The following is a 23,824-nucleotide window of genomic DNA, read 5'->3' on the forward strand; positions in this document are numbered from 1 at the left end:
ACTGACTTGTTGGGAAGGTGGCATCCTATGGCGGTGCCACGTTGAAAGTCACCCTGGAATTGTTTGTCTATGGAGATTGCATGGCCATGTAGTGTATGTTATCAGATTAATCCCGGAACATATTCCAGTATGTGCTAACGAAACAGTCCGGGAGCTTAGCATCCGCTTCATTAGACCACTTCCTATTTGAGTGTGTCGTGGAAATGTTTACACACGGACACTCAAAGTCAATCTTAATGAATCATTGTTTATTGTCAGCGCGCTGGTGTTTTTATTAAAAATATATATTTTTATACAGATTCATTTAAATTGACTTACTGAAATCAGTTGCTGTCACTCAATTGTTCATGGATGATGTGTCTCCTCCTGGGCAGCTCACTGTAAGGGTCTGGTCGGGGCGGGTCCTCATCGTGTTTTGGTCAGACGGGAATTTCCCTCACACTTCATAAAATGCGCCACCGGTTTTCCTCACAGACCCCTACTGGAAAGCTCTCCCAGGCAGAATCAATCATGCTGTTCGTTGATGCCAAATTGTCGTGGAAATTCTTACACAGGGACACTCAGTCAATCTTAAATGAATGTTTATTGTCAGCGAGCTGGAGAGGTTCCAACCAACTCGATGCACCATAGTACACATCAATCAGGAGCTCTCTGGGCAGTCCCAGCAGTTGTCTTATATACGGCTATACACAGACAGATTATATTTGAGAGATTTAGCATGATTCATTCATCATTACTGTTTTTGTTTCATTCATGTGACCGACCAATACTGTTTCATAACGTGACAGACCAACACCTCACAAGGCTTCTCCTCTCTAAGCTGAGACCTTGCAACTGAGATATATTTAGTTTGTTCTCAAAACAAGGTCTGGGCATACTGCCAAATTGCAGCTACTGATAAGAAGAGGATTTGTCAACCACTTGCATGAACACAGCAATTGTTTTATAGAACAGCACATGACTAGAACACAGAAATTAGTTTAAGAAAAGCACACATTTCCCTTACACTGGTACTTCCTGTTTTGAGTTTTTGCTAGTCAGCAGGAATCAGGAGGGTAGAGTTATGGTCAAAGGGAGGGCGAGGGAGCGTATTGTATGCGTTTCTGTGTGTGGAGTAAAGGTGATTAATTGTATTAGTATAAAATAATATATAATCCCCCCCCCCCAAAAAATGTTGCATAGAATAACTCATATTATTTGTTTTATTCAGTCATTATTGCTCGTCTTCATCAACGGTGTTAATAATTTCGGACCCCACTGTATATACTACATAGTAGATGTGAATATTCCTGTTAACTTTTGCCCATTGCCCTCACTTATGTGTCTTGGCCATATTTTCCACAGGTATGTGTCAGACTTCTCCACCACTCTGCAGTCAATCAGGAAGAAGTGCAGGTTGGAGGACAAGCCCAGTGCTGCTGTGTTCCAAGAGGATTGGACCGCCTTCCAGAACTCTGTCAGGTGGGTTTTGTGCAAACCGAAACCAAGCTCTGCTGTCTCTGATATTTTCCTTTGCCCATTGTAATTTCAGAACGGTTCCAACAACCATGGTTAATGCGTCACCAGGCCAGTGCAGTACAGCTCGGCTGGGCTTGGCTCAGTAGTATGAAAAGGATATAGTTGTGCATGAACTGTATTGAACTTTTTTGGATTCCCCGTGTTTCCTTTGCATTGCAGAATCATTGCCACCTGTGGGGAGTTGCTGAGACAATGTGGTGCCTATGAGCAGCAGCTGTCAAACAAGTAAGACCAACACCATCACAATAGCTGAATTCCAAATCAACCCCCAGCCCCTACTCCGTAGCTACCTGACTCCCTGACTGATATCCATCCTGATAGGTTTACTAAAGTGCATTATATAGTACATGGGTCTCAACACACCTTACATTATGATCCTATAGGATCCTGGCCACGGCAGGGAAGTACCTGTCTGAGTCATACAGCCCTACTCCATAGCTACCTGACTCCCTGACTGATATCCATCCTTATAGGTTTACTAAAGTGCATTATATAGTACATGGGTCTCAACACACCTTACATTATGATCCTATAGGATCCTGGCCACGGCAGGGAAGTACCTGTCTGAGTCATACAGCCCTCTGAGCCTGGCGGGCATCCAGGAGGCCAGCTCCACGGAGAGGAAGACCAGCGGCAGGAACCCCTGGCAGGAGTACAACTACCTGCATTATATAGTACATGGGTCTCAACACACCTTACATTATGATCCTATAGGATCCTGGCCACGGCAGGGAAGTACCTGTCTGAGTCATACAGCCCTCTGAGCCTGGCGGGCATCCAGGAGGCCAGCTCCACGGAGAGGAAGACCAGCGGCAGGAACCCCTGGCAGGAGTACAACTACCTGCATTATATAGTACATGGGTCTCAACACACCTTACATTATGATCCTATAGGATCCTGGCCACGGCAGGGAAGTACCTGTCTGAGTCATACAGCCCTCTGAGCCTGGCGGGCATCCAGGAGGCCAGCTCCACGGAGAGGAAGACCAGCGGCAGGAGTACAACTACCTGCAGCGGGGCAACATGGCAGAGTACAACAGCCTGATGGAGGTCCTCTACTCCCTCATGACTCTGAGCCTGGCGGGCATCCAGGAGGCCAGCTCCACGGAGAGGAACCCCTGGCAGGAGTACAACTACCTGCAGCGGGGCAACATGGCAGAGTACAACAGCCTGATGGAGGTCCTCTACTCCCTCATGACTCTGAGCCTGGCGGGCATCCAGGAGGCCAGCTCCACGGAGAGGAACCCCTGGCAGGAGTACAACTACCTGCAGCGGGGCAACATGGCAGAGTACAACAGCCTGATGGAGGTCCTCTACTCCCTCATGACTCTGAGCCTGGCGGGCATCCAGGAGGCCAGCTCCACGGAGAGGAAGACCAGCGGCAGGAACCCCTGGCAGGAGTACAACTACCTGCAGCGGGGCAACATGGCAGAGTACAACAGCCTGATGGAGGTCCTCTACTCCCTCATGACTCTGAGCCTGGCGGGCATCCAGGAGGCCAGCTACACGGAGAGGAAGACCAGCGGCAGGAACCCCTGGCAGGAGTACAACTACCTGCAGCGGGGCAACATGGCAGAGTACAACAGCCTGATGGAGGTCCTCTACTCCCTCAAGGTATGGATGGTGATGCTGATGGAAAATGGAAATGACTTGGCACTGTTAACTTTAATTTGTCTGCGTTTAGTTTTTTAGAATGGGTACAATCAGGGAGAAAATATAGTTTTGAGATTAATTACTTTATTTTTGCTTCATTAAAGCCTTGTAATGCAATTAAGTGTGAGTATATTTTTAGGGAGTTAGGTCTGTTGTGAGGTCTGGCATGTTCAAGTTGCCATTGCGTTGTAGGAGAAGGGGACAGGTAACTCCAGTCTTCTGGCTGAGCCCCGAGTGGCTCTGACCCGTCTCAACCAGCAGGCCAATCAGCTGGCTTTCGACTCGGTCTTCCTGCAGATCAAACATCAACTCTGCCTGGTCTCCACAATGGAGGTGAGTGTGTGCGTGTGTGTGTTGTAGTGTGTATTTATTAAAGAATGACCAGTGGAATTTCATTAGGACCGATGCCAATCTTTGGGGGTCAAGGAGGCCGATGGCTGATATTCAATATCATTACATTTGAAAAAATGTTGGACAAATTTCCATGAGATGCATAAATGCATACATTTTTAAAAAATCAAACTATAAATGTGACTGTTTTTACCAATCTAACTACATAACAATATAATGGTAGTAATTGTATTTGAATGGTAAATCGCTTTATCAACTAGGTAAATTAAGATTGCATAGGACTATTCACAATACAGATGAATGCATATTCAATAGGAGTGTGTGCATGCATTGAGTTATTGAGCTTGTTTTGGCTGATCAGTGAAGTCTATGGTGCTACAGATGACAGACTATGTGTTTGCCTTCCACTTGGGGCTTATATTGGCCTACTGATCACTCCAGCATGTCACGCCTATAGGGAAGGACATCATATATGCACTGCTGTTAGTTTGACAATATGAAATAACATCTATTCAATGCAAATAGGCCCAACGTAACGTCATGATTTGTGATCACGGATGCTTATGAAACTATTTTTGATTTTCCGTGATTTGGAAGAAAAAAAATGTTCAGCTGTCTAAACAACTCTGCTGCCAGGACTACATTTTAAACAACTCAATTGGCTAGTTCAACTATGTCAACAAATGGGCGGGTTGTAACTTGTTTCTACTGCTACGATTGGATCGTGCGAGGCCTTAACTTCTCCTCACATCTCTCTCCATCACTCAATTCACTTTGTCCTGTTTACTGCTACTATGAGAACTAGCTCAATGGCCATGACATTTGCTACCAAGCCATAAATGTGTTTTAATATCTAACAAGGAGAGAGAGGGATGGCAAAAAAATATATGTTTACAACAGGAGAATAGCCTACCTGGCTGGCATGAAAATAAACCACGGGAAAAGGTGTTCTCCATTCACTATTCAAGTGCATAGATGACATTGCCTCTGTTTCAATACAGGTGCATGATAATGGTCCATTCTAAATCAAAACGAATTTCACACATGCATATTATTTAGTAGTATATGTAACGTCTAATGGGTGACAATATTAGCCTATCACTTGTGAATGATGGCCAGCATAATAAACAATGCCTTTTTTTTGCGACTTGTATGAATCATAGTCGCACACCTCGTGTTGCCTAGCCCATAGGCCTATATGTTTTAATAAGGTTTGTATCACAACTAAAGTGGCCAAATAACTTCTTAAAATTAAGCACATTAATCCGCTTTACAAGGGGTGTAGAGCCGAACATGCTGACCACATTTCTCACGACGCGTGCGTTGCAAAATAAATGTACACAGAGAGGACCTTGTGCATTTCAGGTAAAATAACAACCCAATGTTTATATCCTAGGACACATTAGCTCGCAACAGCAAGCTAGCTAGCTAAATTGCCATAAATGTTTACTTATCGACCTGTCCCCAAATTAATATATTTGGTTCACAGTTCGTTTTGATATTTCAACCTGCCTGTCCTGATCACGTCTGGTGTGGGGGGACAAAATCAACATGTGCATAATCCGCTCGCATCGCTAAATAAATGTACACATACATGTTATTCAATCATTGCACACACTCTGCTCGCGCACGTCAACCAGCGTCTGTGTAGCCAGGTGCTAAAATAGAAATTGGTTCTATTTGTGACACTTGACGTGCTGCAAGTCCCGCCTCTCCCATCTCCTCATTGGTTTGTAGGAGCATATAACCATGTAAGTGATTGAAAGGTGAACTGAGGTCCACACTCCAGTCCAGTTGGTAGTGATAATGCACCTTGAAGTTGGTAGCCAAGCCCCATATAAAGTCCAAAGAAGGAGGAGGAGAGATTACTAGAAACAAACTCGGTTTACCCTTTTATCTGTGGATTAATTGTCGGAGTAGAGGACCTTGTGCATTTCAGGTAAAATAACAACTCAATGTTTGTATCCCAGGACAAATTAGCTCGCAACAGAAAGCTAGCTAGCTAAATTGCCACAAATGTTTAATGCTTTTCGACCTGTGATATAGTTGGTTCAGAGTTCGTTTTGATATTTCAACCTGCGTGTCCTGATCACGTCTGGTATGGGTGGACAAAATCAACGTGCGCACGAGCGGTCTGGTCTGCATGTAGCTGGCATATATAAGCAGCATGTGAGATTCAAGTTCGGGGAAGATTAATTTTCACCATTAAAAATGCACCTTTTAGAATAAAAGCATTACATGCATAATTGCATTTGCGGTCACTTTTGATAATGGTGTTTCCTACTAATGGAACATTTGCGCTTATAACCTACTAACTACCATGTGTGCACTGATGTACTTTTAATGTGAAGAAATAGCCTAATCAACATTTTAAGCTAAACATTCTGATCTGTTGTGTCAGCCACATTGCATAAAAAGTTTTTTTTATGCTAGTGGTTGTATTAATTTGGGATCTATGTTTGGAATATTTCATTCTTGCATAGAATAGGTCGACTTTCGTACTATGGAGGATAGTAGATTGACATAGGCTAGTGCTTTTGCTGTTCGTTAGGCCTACTCATCTTGTTGGCTGATGAAAAGTAAAAGTGATTGGCAGTTCTTCCAATATTTATTATTTCACCTTTATTTAACCAGGTAGGCCAGTTGAGAACAAGTTCTCATTTACAACTGCGGCGTGGCCAAGATAAAGCAAATAACACAGAGTTGCACTTGGATAAACAAACGTACAGTCAATAACACAATATAAAAAATTTATATACAGTGTGTGCAAATGGCGTGAGGAGGTAAGGCAATAAATAGGCCCTAGTAGTGAAGTAATTACAATTTAGCAAATTAACACTGGAGTGATAGATGTGCAGATGATGTGCAAGAAGAAATACGGGTGTGCAAAAGAGCAAAAAAAGTAAATTAAAAACAATATGGGGATGATGTAGGTGTTGGATGGACTATTTACAGTTGGGCTGTGTACAGCTGCAGCTATTGGTAAGCTGCTCAGATAGCTGATGCTTAAAGTTAGTGAGAGTTATATGTCTCCTATTTGAGTGATTTTTGCAATTTGTTCCAGTCATTGGCAGCAGAGAACTGGAAGGAAAGGTGGCCAAATGAGGTGTTGGCTTTGGGGATGACCAGTTAGATATACCTGCTGGAGCGCATTCTACAGTTGGTGGGTGTTGTTATGGTGACCAGTGAGCTGAGATAAGGCGGAGCTTTACCTAGCAAAGACTTATAGATGAATATCTTCAATATGCACCTCTGAATTGGATAAGGACACGCGCAGTTGCATCACGGATGTGTCTGTCTTAACTTGTAGCCTGTGAGAAAGACCTGACCAGTGACAGAGCCGAGACAATTCAGATTGCGCAGCACACTCATAGAGAAGGGCACAACGCAGAACTCCGGGCCACAAAAAGCATGGATTTTTTTAGGGTGCATTATAGCCACAAAGGGGATGCCGCAGTGAAATTCGAGGTATTATCAAGTGCTTGTCAAATTGTGAATGAGAGACTGATAGTGTGTACAGCCTGCGAAAAAAAAAAACAAGCAGAGTTCATGCAACTTTTTTTCAAATCCTCATTAGTCTCATGCAGCCTTACAATGTATTAAATCTCAAAACATATAGCCCAATGTTTGTAGAACAACTAAAGTTACATTAATAATAACTCTAAATAAGCATATAGCAGTACCTATTTCTTTTTAACCGCTCAACACCGAGTAGAGACACATGTGCGCCCTCCCTCCAATCGTTTGAAGAATTTCAAAAAATATTTTACTCAGTTTTGTTCATTTGAATTCTTCATACTATAAAATAATGCCACGGAATTATAAACAAATCTTGTCTGCTAAATAAACTAGTATATCCGACAGCCATTTGGCATAGCCACATCAGGCCCTAACATAAGCACAACTGAGTGTGCTTTTCTGTTCTTCTGAAATAGTCTACATTTTCTTCATATCATGCTTCTTTAGACCTGTCTAAAATAAAATAAAGAATGTATTTATTTATTATGGTGTAGGCTATATTACATGGATTTATTTTTAAATGGCTTGTAGGCTATGTGTGGAAGCCAGGAGATGCTAAATATGTTCGTTAATTAACTTTCAACTACTGTGAGACCGGCAGTTATTTGCTTGACAATCACCGGCTGATAAAATTTTGTGACCGCCACAGCCCTAAAAGTGCTAACTGCAAAATTTGTTAGGGGAGGAATAATGCTCTGGCGCTGTGTTTTCATTGTTCGGGCTAGGCCCCTTCGTTTCAGTGAAGGGAAATCTTAATGCTACAGCATGACATTCGAGACAATTCTGTGCTTCCAACTTTGTGGCAACAGTTTGGGAGAAGACTCTTTTTTTCAGCATGACAATGCCCCCATGCACAAAGCGAGGTCCATACAGAAAGTGTTTGTTGAGATCAGTATGGAAGAACTTGACTGGCCTGCACAGATCCCTGACCTAAACCCCATGGAACACCTTTGGGATGAATTGGTACGCCGACTGCGAGCCAGGCCTAATCACCCAACATCAGTGCCTCAATAATGCCCTTATGGCTAACTGGACGCAAGTCACTGCAGCAGTGTTCCAACAGCTAGTGGAAAGGCTTCCCAGAAGAGTGGAGGCTGTTGTTGCTGCAAAGGAGGGGGGGGGGGGTAACTCCATATTAATGCCCATGATTTTGGAATGAGATGTTCAACCAGCAGGTGTCCACATAGCTATACTACTTTACCAAAACTATCTGCTTAGCTAGCTTGCTTATTGCATGCATTTCCGTGCACATCGACACAAGCCTTATTATTAGTGAAATAACTAAACTAATATTTGCAACAGGAGTTTGATTTTGGTCAATTCATCCATTTCTCAATACTGCATCTTTCTGTTGGAGAATGAGCTAGCTTACCGTTGCTGATTTTCCTTGGCATTGTGGCTTGTGGCTTGCTCAAGCAATGAGTGGTGGCTGGCATAGCAGCAGCAGCTTTGCTATGTAGAGGGACTATCGGCAAAGATAGAATCGGCTCAGACGATTATCGGTCGTTCTCTAGTGTGTACTGTATGTGCGCAACAGTGACAGTGTTTCTGTATGTAAACGTTTGGAAGAAAAAGTATGTGAACCCTTTAGAATGACTTGGATTTCTGCATAAATTGGTCATAACATTTTATCTGATCTTCATCGAAGTCACAACAATAGACACAAACACAGTCTGCTTAAACTAATAAAACACAAACAATTAGAATTGTTCATGTCTTTATTGAACACACCGTGTAAACATTCACAGTGAAAAGTTGGAAAAAGTATGGGAACCCTTGGATTTAGCAGCAATAACCTCAACCAAATGTTTTCTGTAGTTGCAGATCAGACCTGCACAACGGTCAGGAGAAATTTTGGACCATTCCTCTTTACAAAACTGTTTCAGTTCCACAATATTCTTGGGATGTCTGGTGTGAACCGCTCGAAGTCATGCCACAGCATCTCAATCGGGTTGAGGTCAGGACTGACTGGACCACTCCAGAAAATGTATTTTCTTCTGTTCAAGCCATTCTGTTGTTGAGTTACTTCTGTCTTTTGGGTTGTTGTCCTGTTGCATCACCCAACTTCTGTTGCGCATCAATTGGCTGGCAGACAGCCTTACATTCTCCTGCAAAATGTTGTGATAAACTTGGCAATTCATTTTTCCATCGCAAGCTGTCTAGGCCCTGAGGCAGCAAAGCATCCCTAAACCATGGTGCTCCCTCCACCATAGTTTACATTTGGGATGAGGTTTTGATGTTGGTGTGTTGTGCCTTCTCCACACACAGTGTTCTATGTACCTTCCAAACAACACAACTTTAGTTTCATCTATCCACAGAATATTTTGGAACATCCAGGTGCTCTTTTGCAAACTTCAGACTTGCAATGTTTGTTTTTTTGACAGCAGTGGCTTCTTCCATGGTGTCCTCCCATGAACACCATTCTTGTGTAGTGTTTTACGTATTGTACACTCGTCAGATGTTAGCATGTTCCAGAGATTTCTGTACATCTTTAGCTGACACTCTAGGATTCTTCGTAACCTCATTGAGCAGTCATCTTTGCAGGATGGCCACTCCTAGGGAGAGTAGCAACAGTGCTGAAATTTCTCCATTTATGGACAATTTGTCTTACCATGAGCTGACTTTTAGAGATACTTTAGTTACCCTTTCTAGCTTCATGCAAGGCAACCATTCTTAACCTTAGGTCTTCTGAGATCTTTTGTTCAAGGCGAGGCGTTCACATCAGGCAATGCTTCTTGTGAATAGCAAACTTAAATTTTGTGAGTTTTTTTATGGGGCAGGGCAGCTCTAACCAAAATCTCCAATCTCGTCTCATTGATTCGACTCCAGGTTAGTTGACTCCTGACTCCAATTATCTTTTGGAGAAATTATTAGCGTAGGGGTTCATTCCAACCTAAACTGTGAATGTTTAAATGATCTATTCAATATAGACAAGAAAAATACAATAATTTGTGTTATTAGTTTAAGAACACTGTGTTTGTCTATTGTTGTGACTTAGATCAGATAATATTTGTGCAGAACTCCAGGGTTCACGTACTTTTTCTTGCCACTGTATGTTCCATATTGTACCATGGCTGTTATCAGAGCCGAGATGCAGGAGGTTTTGGAGAGAGCTATGCTGAAGACCTGCCTACCTTCAGCTTGTCCCCACAGGAGTACATCACCAATGTAAGTTTTTCCTGCTATGAGCTCAACATCTACAGGCTAATTCAAATCAAAGAGTAAAATATTATGTTTTATATGTATTGTCATGACTCTCTAGCCTTTATGAGGATCAGATCAGCCTTGCACATGGCTGACAGATAGCTAGACCCCCCCCCCCCCCTCCCACAGGATAGTAGAGGGGGGAGTTGAGCCAGTTTTATGACTTAATAGCCAGTCATAAATAGTTGGCACAAACTCGCCCTCTGGCTCTCTAGTATGGGAAGGCAAAAATCTCTTTGTTCCAGAGACTTTTGCCGCCAAAACCTTTTTTCTCCAAGAGAATGTACTTTGGAACAATATTCATAAGATATGAATATTAAGAATGGTCTGTGGGGATTTAAAGAATAATCCTGTCATGTTGCTTCTCCTTTTGTGATGTCAATAAAAACTATACAACGGAAATACTGTAATTGGGAAGTAAACACATTCTAGCTGTAAAATTTCCATCCAATAGGATGTTAATACAAAACTAAGAACGATAAAACTATTTTTGAAAAGATAGACATGTGATTTTAAACTTCTAATGAGATAATGGTTTTCATGTCCGTTGCACACTAAGCCATGCCCCTAATGAGGTCAGAAGAGCATGTCAGTGTGAATGAACAGCCTTTCCGACCAGAGTGATTAAAAGGACTCACTAAGAATTAACATATCAGACCAAAACATGCCGGGTTGCTGCTGCCGTGTAAAGTGGTCGGGAGCCTGAACCTGAATAATCAACCTTGAGACCACTAGGAGACCAGCCTGACAGAGCGTAAGCTGAGCGTTACTAATGGTTAAAACTACAAGACCAGACCGTGTGGAGCGGTGGCTACACGGCCGAAAATGGTGAGACCCGTACATTGCAGGGTTACTACTGCCGTGTAAAGTGGTTGGGCGCTGTACCCTGAATAATCAACCATTGATACCAAAAGACGTGAGACGTTAGTCTACAAGATGAAATGGTGAGAATCTGGAGCTCTCCACTTCAACACTAGAAGAGAAGATAACCTCACCTAGGAGACCAGACGCATTCACAGTCTGCAGCTGTGCATGTAAAAGTTCACCAAGAACTTTGACTAAAGACACAAGTTGGGAAGGAGAATCCCCACAGACCATTGGTACATCTGAAGTATCTGTCTAACAACCACCACTACCAGAGAAGCTCTACAAAGATGGACATTGTGACCTCTGGTGGACCACCATAGCCTTACATATAGCCATTACCCATAGACGGATTGATTGGTTTCAGTGGATAGATGACGATCAGGGACAGCTTTGTGTAAATATATATTGCATTTCTAATCCGAATGAGCGGTGGTTAGGGTGCTAAGTATAAATATTTCCGTGAGTGTAGCTTCCAAATGTATCCAAGTGTTGTACCCCTCCCTCTCCATATGTGTAACAAGCTGTCATATCTTGTCAGTCCACTAGGGACTTTTATCTCATCTAAGTGTGTATGTGTATTCTGTTGTTATTTGGTTAGTTAATAAATAAATGATTTAAATCAATGTGTAGTACTGGATATTCAGAAGGGCTAGGGTTCTTGCGGATCCAAGGATTATGCGCTGTTCAGAATGAGACAGGTAATAATGATTAAGTGACTGTTATTGATGTAAAAGAGATCTATACATCTTTAGTTTGTCGGGAGATAGTAACTCGTTAAACAACTTTTCCCGTGGTGCCCCAAATTCCTAATTAGTTAATTGTTACATGATTATTTTAACAATTAAACATAGTTAGTTGATACAATAAATAAGTTATCAGATTAAAGATTGTGATGCCACTACAGTATTATGTAATACATAGCCTGACTTTAGAAAACAATAGTGGGGTTTTCTATTGGAAATGTTCACAGTTAGTGTTACTATAGTACCATGAATGTTCAGGCTAGCAGACATGAGTGTGTTAAGGTGGCTAACTGCCTGTGTTTCTCCCTGACAGATAGGACAGTACATCATGTCTCTGCCGCTCCACTTGGAGCCCTTTGTGGCGCAAGAGGACCCGGCACTGGAATTGGCTCTGCATGCAGGCAAACTGCCCTTCCCTCCTGAGCAAGGTGACTGTCTCTCCTCTTCTCTCCCTCCCTCCATCTGTCTTTGAAATGTTTTTTTTTTTACATAGGATAAAAGTAGAAACTCAGAGCTACAAAATGGCATATCATACACTGCATTTGAGGAACAATGGGGAAAGTCAAATCAAATGTATTTATATAGCCCTTCGTACATCAGCTGCTATCTCAAAGTGCTGTACAGAAACCCAGCCTAAAACCCCAAACAGCAAGCAATGCAGGTGTAGAAGCACGGTGGCTAGGGAAAACTAGAACGGACGATAGGAAGAAACCTAGAGAGGAACCAGGCTATGTGGGGTGGCCTGTCCTCTTCTGGCTGTGCTGGGTGGAGATTATAACAGAACATGGCCAAGATGTTCAAATGTTCATAAATGACCAGCATGGTCAAATAATAATAATCACAGGCAGAACAGTTGAAACTGGAGCAGCAGCACAGCCAGGTGGACTGGGGACAGCAAGGAGTCATCATGCCAGGTAGTCCTGAGGCATGGTCCTAGTGCTCAGGTCCTCCGAGAGAGAGAAAGAAAGAGAATTAGAGAGGGCATACTTAAATTCACACAGGACACCGGACAGGACAGGAGAAATACTCCAGATATAACAAACTGACCCTAGCCCCCCGACACAAACTACTGCAGCATAAATACTGGAGGCTGAGACAGGAGGGGTCAGGAGACTGTGGCCCCATCCGATGATACCCCCAGACAGGGCCAAACAGGAAGGATAAAACCCCACCCACTTTGCCAAAGCACAGCCCCCACACCACTAGAGGGATAGCTTCAACCACCAACTTACCATCCTGAGACAAGGCCGAGTATAGCCCACAAAGATCTCTTCCACGGCACAACCCAAGGGGGGGGCGCCAACCCAGACAGGAAGATCACATCAGTGACTCAACCCACTCAAGTGACGCACCCCTCCTAGGGATGGCATGAAAGAGCACCAGTAAGCCAGTGACTCAGCCCCTGTAATAGGGTTAGAGGCAGAGAATCCCAGTGGAAAGAGGGGAACCGGCCAGGCAGAGACAGCAAGGGCGGTTCGTTGCTCCAGAGCCTTTCCGTTCACCTTCCCACTCCTGGGCCAGACTACACTCAATCATATGACCCACTGAAGAGATGAGTCTTCAGTAAAGACTTAAATGTTGAGACCGAGTTTGTCTGTCTCACATGGGTAGGCAGACCGTTCCATAAAAATTGAGCTCTATAGGAGAAAGCCCTGCCTCCAGCTGTTAACTTTGAAATTCTAGGGACAATTAGGAGGCCTGCGTCTTGTGACCGTAGCGTACGTGTAGGTATGTACGGCAGGACCAAATCAGAGAGATGGGTAGGAGCAAGCCCATGTAATGCTTTGTAGGTAGGAGCAAGCCCATGTAATGCTTTGTAGGTAGGAGCAAGCCCATGTAATGCTTTGTAGGTTAGCAGTAAAACCTTGAAATCAGGAAAGTAACTCTTCTTAACTCTCTGAAAGTTGATCAACTTGTAAACTCACTTTTGAGAAAATTGCATTTAAATGTTTTGGTATCTAGTGAAGAGCTCTTCTTTATCTACACCCATTCAGCATCGTTCACACCCTCTTAAGCTTTAGCCCCACCCATCTCGTTTCGCTTTCGGAGCGTTCAGAGCACACACTTGACGCTCTGGACGATTATTTGTTTACCTATGGATAACATATGAAAAGAGCCTAACCAGCTCTGCTGGCAACAATTTAATTCTGCTTTTTTGCAGATGTTTACTGACACCGGCCATATCCAACGGGTGCTGTACACATCACATAACGAGCCAACCAGCTAACGTTAGCTATTGAAACAACAATGGACACAGTGTCAACGATGCCACACTGCTGGAAGCTAACCAACCATGTTCAATGTTAACAAGCTAACATTAGGCTCTAACTAGAAAAGTAAACGGCTCTGGGATACGAATAATGTCAGCTAGGGAGCCAGCCAGCCAACACTAGCTAGCTAACAGTACACTTCAGATTGAAATAAAAACCACTTCCGGTCAAAATAGAAACGTGTAACATCTGTAGCTAGCTAGCTTTTGTCGGGACGGAAGGCGTCTTCCTCCACCTCCCCTCTTCAGTCTCCCTGTGTCTCCCTGTCAGGAATGCCATACCACGGTTGCCCTTAGTTTGAATATGTAATCCGGAGACTGGTGTTTCCTCAATCTCTTTAGCTATCATACTCAAATTCCACTGATTTTCAAAACTTGATCCTCCAGTAAGCATTTCACTGTAAACCTGTTGCATTCGACTCATGTGACAAATAACATTTTATTTGAGGTGATGACCTTCCGGAGCTGGACAACACGGCAGACTACTGGCTGGGCTCTATCGCCAGGGCGACGATGCAGACGTACTGTGACGCCATCCTGCTCATCCCAGAGCTCACGGCCCACTCTACCAAACAGCTGGCCACCGACATTGGTACCTGACCACCATCACTTACCTACAAAATGTGCTTGATAGATCTAGACCTAGGGAACTATGTTGGACATTAAACATGTTTATAAGTCATTGCTTCCTGTTTACTGTTTGATCATCTGGAGTTGGTTGTTCAGGAAAAAATCTAAATCTACTGTGGGTTTTTATCTACAGACTCATAACATTTTCAGACGATTTAACATAAACCAAGAAGCAATACATACTTATACACACATTGGTTGTAAGTATGAAGTTATTTGTAACTACATTGATGTTGCTAGTAATAGAGCATTGTCAAGTATTCCAAAGTCCTACTTGCCAAAGCATCATTAAGCTTTGCTGGTACACTCTACATCTATTTGTAATCTCGGAAACTCACAACTAAAATGTTGCGTAATTGCATCGTATGCTCGATTAAGTTCAGGGGGGAGATGTTAGAGAAAGGTACAAATGTGACATGTGAAGTCTCCACCCCCCTTCAAGTCTATAGGATGTTCCCCCTCCCTTTCAGAAATTCGAAAGATGCGAGCTCCGGAAAATAAATCTGCAAACCGTTCCTCGTTGTCGTCACATCCCACAATCATCTGTTGACAGACGCTACAATACCATTTATGTTATGTCTCCACAAGAGATGAATTGGTAAATATATAGTAGTAATGTAGTAATTAATAGGTAATAATATAGTGCCTTCAAAGTGGTCACACCTTTATTTTTCCCACATTTTGTTGTTACAGCCTGAATTTTTAAATAGATTAAATTGAGATTTTGTTTGTCAGTGGCCTACACACAATGCCCCGTAATGTCAGTGGAATTATGTTTTGGGACATTTCTACAAATTAATAAAAAATTACAATCTGAAATGTCTTGAATCAATAAGAATTCAACCCCTTTGTTATGGCAAACCTAAATAAGTTCAGGAGTAAAAATATGCTTAAGATCGGTGTGAACATTTCCCAGGACAATGACATATCTTATATTCTCAGAAAGCTTTAATTATTGTTAATCTAACTGTGCTGTCCAATTTACAGTAGCTATTGCAGTGAAGGAATACCATGCTGTTGTTTGAGGAAAGTGCACAGTTATGAACTTGAAAATGTATTAATAAACCAATTTGACACATTTGGGCAGTCTTGATACATTTTGAACATAAATGCAGTCTAAAACTTTGCACATACACTGCTGCCATCTGGTGGCCAAAATATAAATTGCACCTAGATTCCTAAGTCATATAAGATGATAAAGTAAAACAAAAAAACATGTTTTTTTATTTGTATTTTCTTTTACCTAATTTACATTCATTTCGCATTTCCACAAACTTCAAAGTGTTTTCTTTTAAACGGTATCAAGAATATGCATATCCTTTGCCTCAGGTCCTGAGCTACAGGCAGTTAGATTTGGGCATGTCATTTTAGGTGAAAATGGAAAAAAAGGGTCCGATCTTTTTAATAAGTCACATAAGTTGCATGGACTCATTTTTTTGTGGGATCATAGTGATTAACATAATTTTTTCCTGTACCCAACACAAGGTATGTAAGGTTCCTCAGTCATGCAGAGAATTTCAAACACAGATTCAACCCCAAAGACCAGGGAGGTTTTCCAATGCTTCACAAAGAAGGGCACCTAATGAGGCCAATGCTGACTTTAGAATAGTTAGTTTAATGGCTGTGATAAGAGGAAACTGAGGATGGTTCAACAACTTTGTAGTTATTCCAAAATACTAATCTAATTGACAAGAGTGAAAATAAGGAAACCTGTACAGAATACAAATATTCAAAAACATGCATCCTGTTTGCAACAAGGCATTAAAGTGAAACCTAAACATTTTTGTCCTGAATACAATTGTTTGGGGCAAACCCAATAAAACGCATTACTGTGTACCACTCAACTTATTTTCAAGCATAGTGGTGGTTGCATCATGTTAGGGGTTTGCTTGTAATCGTTAAGGACGGAGGAGTTTTTCAGTATAAAAAAGAAAGGGAATGGCACTAAGCACAGGCACAATCCTAGAAGAGAACCTGGTTCAGTTTGTTTTCCACCAGACACTCTGCGATGAATTCACCTTTCAACAGGACACCTAAAACACAAGGCCAAATCTACACTACAGTTTCTATTAATACTTTCTGAAGGCACTAGTATGTCCATACTGTGTCTTCTAACTCCCCACAGACTATCTGAGCAACGTGATGGATGCTTTGGGCTTGCAGCCCTCCAGGACCCTGCAGCAGATAGTGACCCTGCTGAGGGCCAAGCCAGAGGAGTACAGACTGACAGCCAAACTGCTACCCCGTAGACTGGTGTCCACCATCGCTGCCCTGAGGGGGCTGGACCACTGACCACGGTCGCACTCTAAATAGGTAATGGACTATGGACAAAAATGAGCTCTTTTGCTAACTCTGGCACATTGACATTTTATATGAACACTGAAATGTTGATTTAATGTGCACTGTCCCTGTCCCATAAGTCAAACATTAGAAATATCGGGCCCAGAGTTCTCTCACCCTAACACAAATACATTGTTTCAGACGTATCTTGTGTTTACACCTGACTAAAAAAACGAATCCTGTGTCAAAGAATGTAGATGAAAAACAATCAAATGACAAACATACGATGTATAAATATGGATTTATGTAATGTAAGAATCACAAACAATCTGTTTCCCTTTCTGTAGATATGATAACTGGAGTCTGGACCCCTGGTGTGGCAGAAACCTGAAGTCTCCATTTAGGGATATTCCCATCATGAAATGGCTATAAGCAACGTCTGGTTATCAAATATTTAAACTGCTTTGGCATCGTACTCTTTATGTCATCTTTTATATTTATTATGGCTCATTTCTGGAAATCAGGGTAGAAATGGTTTTGCTTATTTGTAATGTACTGGAATCTGTCCACTAATTTAATAAACATCTGGCCTCTGTCTTCAACTCTTTGATAATGAAGTTAATTGAAGATTCAAATTAAATGTCTGATTTTAAAGGAGACATTTTATTTTTAGAACCAAATCTCTGTGTGATGTAAATGTAATGTTGTAGAATGGTTCAAACATCTCTTTTGTGATTTAACTTGTGTAGCCCTGAAAAAACATGAACAAAGGCAACAACAAAAAAAGACCCCAAAATATCCTTTTCAAAACGGCAAAGCTCTGTTTTGTGATGCAGGTTGTTAGATGTTGTACACATGAAACTTTATCCGCAACATTCTATTCAATTTTTTTGCGACTCGAGCAATACCTCTGTCCATTCCAATGTGAAGGAAACACTTGAGTAAGAGGTACAAAGTAGACTGAACAAAAATATAAATGCAACATGCAACAATTTCAAAGATTTTACTGAGTGACAGTCACCAGCTGTGACGCTCATCGCAAGTGGCAGGCTTCAAAACTATTACGGACTACAAAGGGAAATGAGCTGCCCAGTGACGCAAGCCTACCAGACCGACTAAATGCCTTTTATGCTCGCTTTGAGGCAAGCAACACTGAAACATGCATGAGAGCACCAGCTGTTCTGGACGACTGTGTGATCTCGCACTCTGTAGCCAATGTGACATTCACAAGGCCGCGGGGCCAGACGGATTACCGGGACGTGTACTCGGAGCATGCGCAGACCAACTGGCAAGTGTATTCACTGACATTTTCAACTCCTCCCTGACCGAGTCTGTAATACCAACATGTTTCAAGGAGACAACCATAGTCCCTGTGCCCAAGAAAGCGAAGATAACCTGCTTAAATGACTACCGCCCCATAGCACTCACGTCGGTAGCTACGAAGTGCTTTGAAAGGCTGGTCATGGCTCACAGCAATAACATCATCCCGGAAACACTAGACCCGCTCCAATTTGCATACCGCCCCAACAGATCCGAAGATCTCAATCTCACTCCACACTGCCCTTTCCCACATAGGTGTTCCTTTTGTCTATGCGAGAATGCTGCGTTCAACACCATAGTGCCCACAAAGCTCATCACTAAGCTAAGGACCCTGGGACTAAACACCTCCATCTGCCACGCTGATCCCTCGGGTGCGTGCTTAGTCACCTCCTGTACTCCCTGTTCATCCACGACTGCATGGCCAAGCACGACTCCCAACACCATCATTAAGTTTGACGATAACGGTGGTAGGCCTGATCAATGACAACGATGAGACTGCCTCTAGGGAGGAGGTCAGAGACCTGACCGTGTGGTGCAAGGACAACAACCTCTCCCTCAATGTGATCAAGACAAAGGAGATGATTGTGGACTACAGGAACAGGAGGGCTGAGCACGCCCCCATTCTCATCGACGGGGCTGTAGTGGATCAGGTTGAGAGCTTCAAGTCCCTTGGTGTCCACATCACCAACAAACTAACATGGTCCAAGCACACCATGGCAGCCGTGAAGAGGGCAAGACAAAACCTACTCCCCCTCAGGAGACTGAAAAGATTTGGCATGGGTCCTCACATCCTCAAAAGGTTTTACAGCTGCACCATCGAGAGCATCTTGACGGGTTGCATCACTGCCTGGTATGGCAACTACTCGTCCTCTGACCGCAAGGCACTACAGAGGGTAGCGCATACGGCCCAGTACATCACCCCCCGCAAGCTTCCAGCCATCCAGGACCTCTCTACCAGGCGGTGTCAGAGGAAGGCCCTAAAAATTGTCAGACTCCAGCCACTCTAGTCATAGACTATTCTCTCTGCTACTGCATGGCAAGCGGTACCGGAGCGCCAAGTCTAGGTCCAAAAGGCTCCTAAATAGCTTCTACCCCCAAGCCATAAGACTCCTGAACAGCTAATTAAAAGGCTACCCAGGCTATTTGCATTGCCCCTCCCTCCGGAATGCTGCTGCTACTCTGTTATTATCTATGTGTATTCACTTTAACTCTACCTGCAAGTACATAGTACCTCGACACCGGTGTCCCCGCACATTTACATTTACTCTGTACCGGTACACCCTGCATATAGCCCCGCTATTGTTATTTACTGCTGCTCTTAAAAAAAAATTTTTATTCTTATCTCTTACTTTTTTTGGGGGGGTATTTTCTTAAAACTACATTTTTAGTTAAGGGCTTGTAAGTAAGCATTTCACTGTAAGGTGTACGTACACCTGTTGTATTCGGCGCATGTGACAAATAACATTTGATTTTATATATTCAGTTTCAATATGGTAGATATTGCATCTATGTATCAACGTTTACAAACTATCACTTCAAGTTAATCAAAGTTTAATATATTAAACTTCTCAGATTCAGTTTTCAAATTCAATTCTCTAAATTCAGATTCAAAACCAGAGATAACATCCTGGTACTTTGCCAGCCAGGAAAGGTAAAAGAGAACAGATAGAACAGTACCAGGGTGTTGTCTCTGGTTTTTAATCTGGAATTTAGAGAACTGAATCTGAATACATCTGAAAAATTAATATATGAAACTTTGATTAACTTGAAGTGATGTTAACTTTGATCCCACAGGATAAATGCAATACCTACCCTATTGAAACGGAATATATAAATATTGAATTTGAATATTCAAGTACATTTAAATTGTTTTATTAAAAGTGAATGCAACATTCATTCAGTTTTATTTATGAATTTAGTGATTCAATGTGTGCATTAAACTTGAATGAAAAATATTACATTCAAAATGATAAAATACTGTAATGAAACAGTCAGGGAGCAGGTCTCGAACCCTCGACCTTCCAGTCCGATGTCTAGGGCGCTATCGACTGTGCCGCAAAAGCATGCTCAAAGCGGAGGAGCTGATATCCGCGGTTATAAACCAATGGTCGTTACACTACCCCCTCCAATCAAAGAGCGCTTCCTCGCGATAGCTTGCGACTCTTATAGGAAAGCGCTCACCGGCCAACCACACGCACTGTCGTGGATGCAAGGTCCGATCCCACCTTCTAGCCCGAAGTCCAGCGCACTATCGACTGTGCCGCAAAAGCGTGCTCAAGCGGCAGTCGATATCCGCACTTATAAACCCAGGGTCAATACAATTGATGTTGACACTGAAATCGCTCCACACTCATCTTTCAAAATACACCGAGTCTTATTAATTTACAGCGTTTCCCTCACTCAGGCAACAAAAAATGTGCAAAACCTCTTGTTGCGCGCGGTGCTAAAGTCATAAAAGCAAGCCAAACAAACATGAGTACAAATCTGTATTCCACATTTCCAATTCATAAAACTCAGGTCATATACAGTGTCAACGTTTATGATCACTATGTACAAGATTATGTGGTGTCATACCCTAGGTTGTTCAGCACAGAACGACCTTGTTTGTTTATTGTGAAGAAAGTCTGCCGTGGCACAGGCACCTGAATGCACTCATGACTCCTTTCTACGTGCACCAAAATTACGATCTGTTTCTCTGAATTGCCTTGTGAAAGCCTAACACTGTAATGTCGTATTTTATAACTGCTAGTCATGTTGGCAATAGAACAAGCTTTCAAATCATAACCAACTGACTCAGATTGTGAATTATAATGGAAAATGTTTTTCTTCATAAAAGTGTATTGAAATTGCTTAGTCCTCTCACTCAATCCCTTGCAATTGTCTTTTCATATTTTGTCTTACGTTGTACCTACACCACATTTTCCAGGAATAGTCTTATGTTACTGAATGCATCCAGACTATTTTCAGATTTCGTTATCAACAAATGTGGCGGAAAATACAGTAAATGTAAAATGCACATAACATCAATAGTGTAATGTTTTGGTTTCAGTCTTGTCAGGTAACCTGTTGAATATTCACCTTTGACTAATACTTTTTCCATTATCTACAAACTGTTCCCTTTCAATTGCTACCATGGTTAAGCATATGCTTTTCATATTTCTTCTGTAAGAAACATTTCAATTAGGCTTATGCAAGGTTATTATATTTATTTGATTTTCTACTCGTTTTTATTTCTATTAGTTTTTAGATTTTATTTTGACATTTATTTTCAGCTAGTTTTCAAGTTTGAGTTTTGTAAAATCATCTCTATTTTGTGTTTATATGATTTAGTTTCAGTTTTCGTTTGTGTTAGGGTGTTAGGGACAGAAAGTAGTCTTATGCATGGGAGTAATACATAAGGTCAGGTAATAGATTTGGTTCGGTTTTAAGTTATAAATGAATCTTAATGTGACATGAATCTGAAAAGTTCATTGTCGGTGTTCGACTCAGATTCAGACATTTCTTCCACGCAGATCAAAGCAATGGCCAGTTCTCATAGTTGTTGATCACATAGGTATTCTCATCCCTGTTCTGTAATAGGTTGATAGTCTTGACAATGTTCGCCCTGTTGCCAGTTACGACGAGTAGGATTGTTTCCATGGTGTATATATACCTCTATGGTGTGTGGGCGCTTAATCGGATGGAGGTTGTGCAATGCATGCTGCACCTTGCTGGAGGAGGGGGTGATAGAACCAAGTGGATATCTCCATAAATGAAGCAGTCAATCCATCCGTAAACAAACAGGGTTATTTTCCATGCATCTCAGAATCTCCTTAACTTTCTGGGTTGCTTTATCCATTTGCAAAGCAGTCAACTATTGTACTCTAGCATAGCCATGAGTTTTAAATTTGGGATCAAGAGTTCGGTTGAATTTTCTGAAGACTGGCTCAGCGCAGTCTCGTGGACTTGCCAAACTGGATGAATGAATTTACCAGTGCTTCTTCTCTTGATAAACTCATTTGAATTAGGTTTTCATGTTTCTGCTCTTTTCATGCAAACTGCTAAAGTTGGTTGTCCTGACTTGAAGCTACTGGTTGCCGTTGACATGCAGCTACTAATACTGGTTGGCTGTCTCACCTTGTCTTTATCCTGCAATTGTTTGTATGATTCTTTGTGGGCTCTGTTCAGATGAACGTTGAGGTTGGTTGGGTTTTCCACACGTTATCATCTTCTGACACTACAATACATTTGCTTTTGTCCTTTCCAGCAATGTACTCAAAACGGGGATCAGAAAAATAGTCAGTATCTGGTGTGACCACCATTTGCCTCATGCAGCCGACATCTCCTTCGCATAGAGTTGATCAGGCTGTTGATTGTGGTATGTGGAATGTTGTCCCACTCCTCCTCAATGGCTGTGCGAAGTTGCTGAATATTGGCGGGAACTGGAACACACTGTTGTACATCTTGATACAGAGCATCCCAAACTGGCTCAATGGGTGACATTGCTGGTGAGTATGCAGGCCATGGAAGAACTGGGACATTTTCAGCTTCCAAGAATTGTGTACAGTTCTTGCGACACGGGCCGTGCATTATCATGTTGAAACATGAGGTGATGGCGGTGTATGAATGGCACGACAATGGGCCTCAGGATCTCATCACGGTATTTTTGTGCGATAAAATTGCCATCAAAACGCAATCGTGCTCATTGTCTGTAGCTTATGGCTGCCCATACCATAACCCCACCGCTACCATGGGACACTCTGTTCACAACGCTGACAATAGAAAACCGCTCGCCCACACGACGCCATCTGCCCGGTACAGTTGAAACCGGGATTTGTCTGTGAAGAGCACACTTCTCCAGGGTGCCTGCGGCCATCGAAGGTGAGCATTTGCCCACAGAAGTCAGTTACGACGCCAAAATGCAGTCAGGTCAAGACCCTGGTGAGGATGACGTGCACACAGATGAGCTTCTGACAGCAGAAATTCTTCAGTTGTGCAAACCCAGTTTCATCAGCTATCCGGGTGGCTAGTTTCGGATGATCATGCAGGTGAAAAATCCAGATGTGGAGGTCCTGGGCTTGCATGGTTACACGTGGTTGTGAGGCCCGTTGGATGTACTGCCAAATTCTCTAAGCCTCGGCTTATGGTCAAGAAATAAACATACAATTCTCTGGCAACAGCTCTGGTGAACATTCCTACAGTCAGCATGCCAATTGCACTCTCCCTCAACACGTGAGACATATGTGGCATTGTGTTGTGTGACAGAACTGCACATTTTAGAGTTTCCTTTTATTTTACCCAGCACAAGGTGCACCTGTGTGATGATCATGCTGTTTAATCAGCTTATTGATATGCCACAACTGTCAGGTGGATAGGTTATCTTGGCAAAGGAGAAATGCTCACTAACTGGGATGTAAACAAATTTGTGCACAAAATTTTGAGCGAAATAAGATTTTTGTGCACAACTCACTAGATATCCCCGTTCTCCTGTC

The 23,824-nt window shown here is 42.4% G+C and overlaps 1 protein-coding gene across 1 annotated transcript in view; it reads left to right on the forward strand.

The window, feature by feature from the left end:
- Positions 1-17,635, forward strand: part of LOC109876133 (conserved oligomeric Golgi complex subunit 7-like) — a 34,492-nt gene extending 16,857 nt beyond the window's left edge. Inside the window, exons 11-20 of the mRNA XM_031805101.1 lie at positions 1,345-1,461; positions 1,678-1,743; positions 2,054-2,123; positions 3,015-3,131; positions 3,363-3,503; positions 10,125-10,208; positions 12,168-12,282; positions 14,572-14,715; positions 16,879-17,066; positions 17,381-17,635. Of these exons, the coding sequence (XP_031660961.1) occupies positions 1,345-1,461; positions 1,678-1,743; positions 2,054-2,123; positions 3,015-3,131; positions 3,363-3,503; positions 10,125-10,208; positions 12,168-12,282; positions 14,572-14,715; positions 16,879-17,045 (1,021 nt within the window). The 3' untranslated portion in view covers positions 17,046-17,066; positions 17,381-17,635. The remainder of the gene's footprint in view (positions 1-1,344; positions 1,462-1,677; positions 1,744-2,053; positions 2,124-3,014; positions 3,132-3,362; positions 3,504-10,124; positions 10,209-12,167; positions 12,283-14,571; positions 14,716-16,878; positions 17,067-17,380) is intronic.
- Positions 17,636-23,824: the final 6,189 nt, after the last annotated feature.

Source organism: Oncorhynchus kisutch, linkage group LG25 (genome assembly GCF_002021735.2).
Source record: "Oncorhynchus kisutch isolate 150728-3 linkage group LG25, Okis_V2, whole genome shotgun sequence".
Taxonomy (NCBI): domain Eukaryota; kingdom Metazoa; phylum Chordata; class Actinopteri; order Salmoniformes; family Salmonidae; genus Oncorhynchus; species Oncorhynchus kisutch.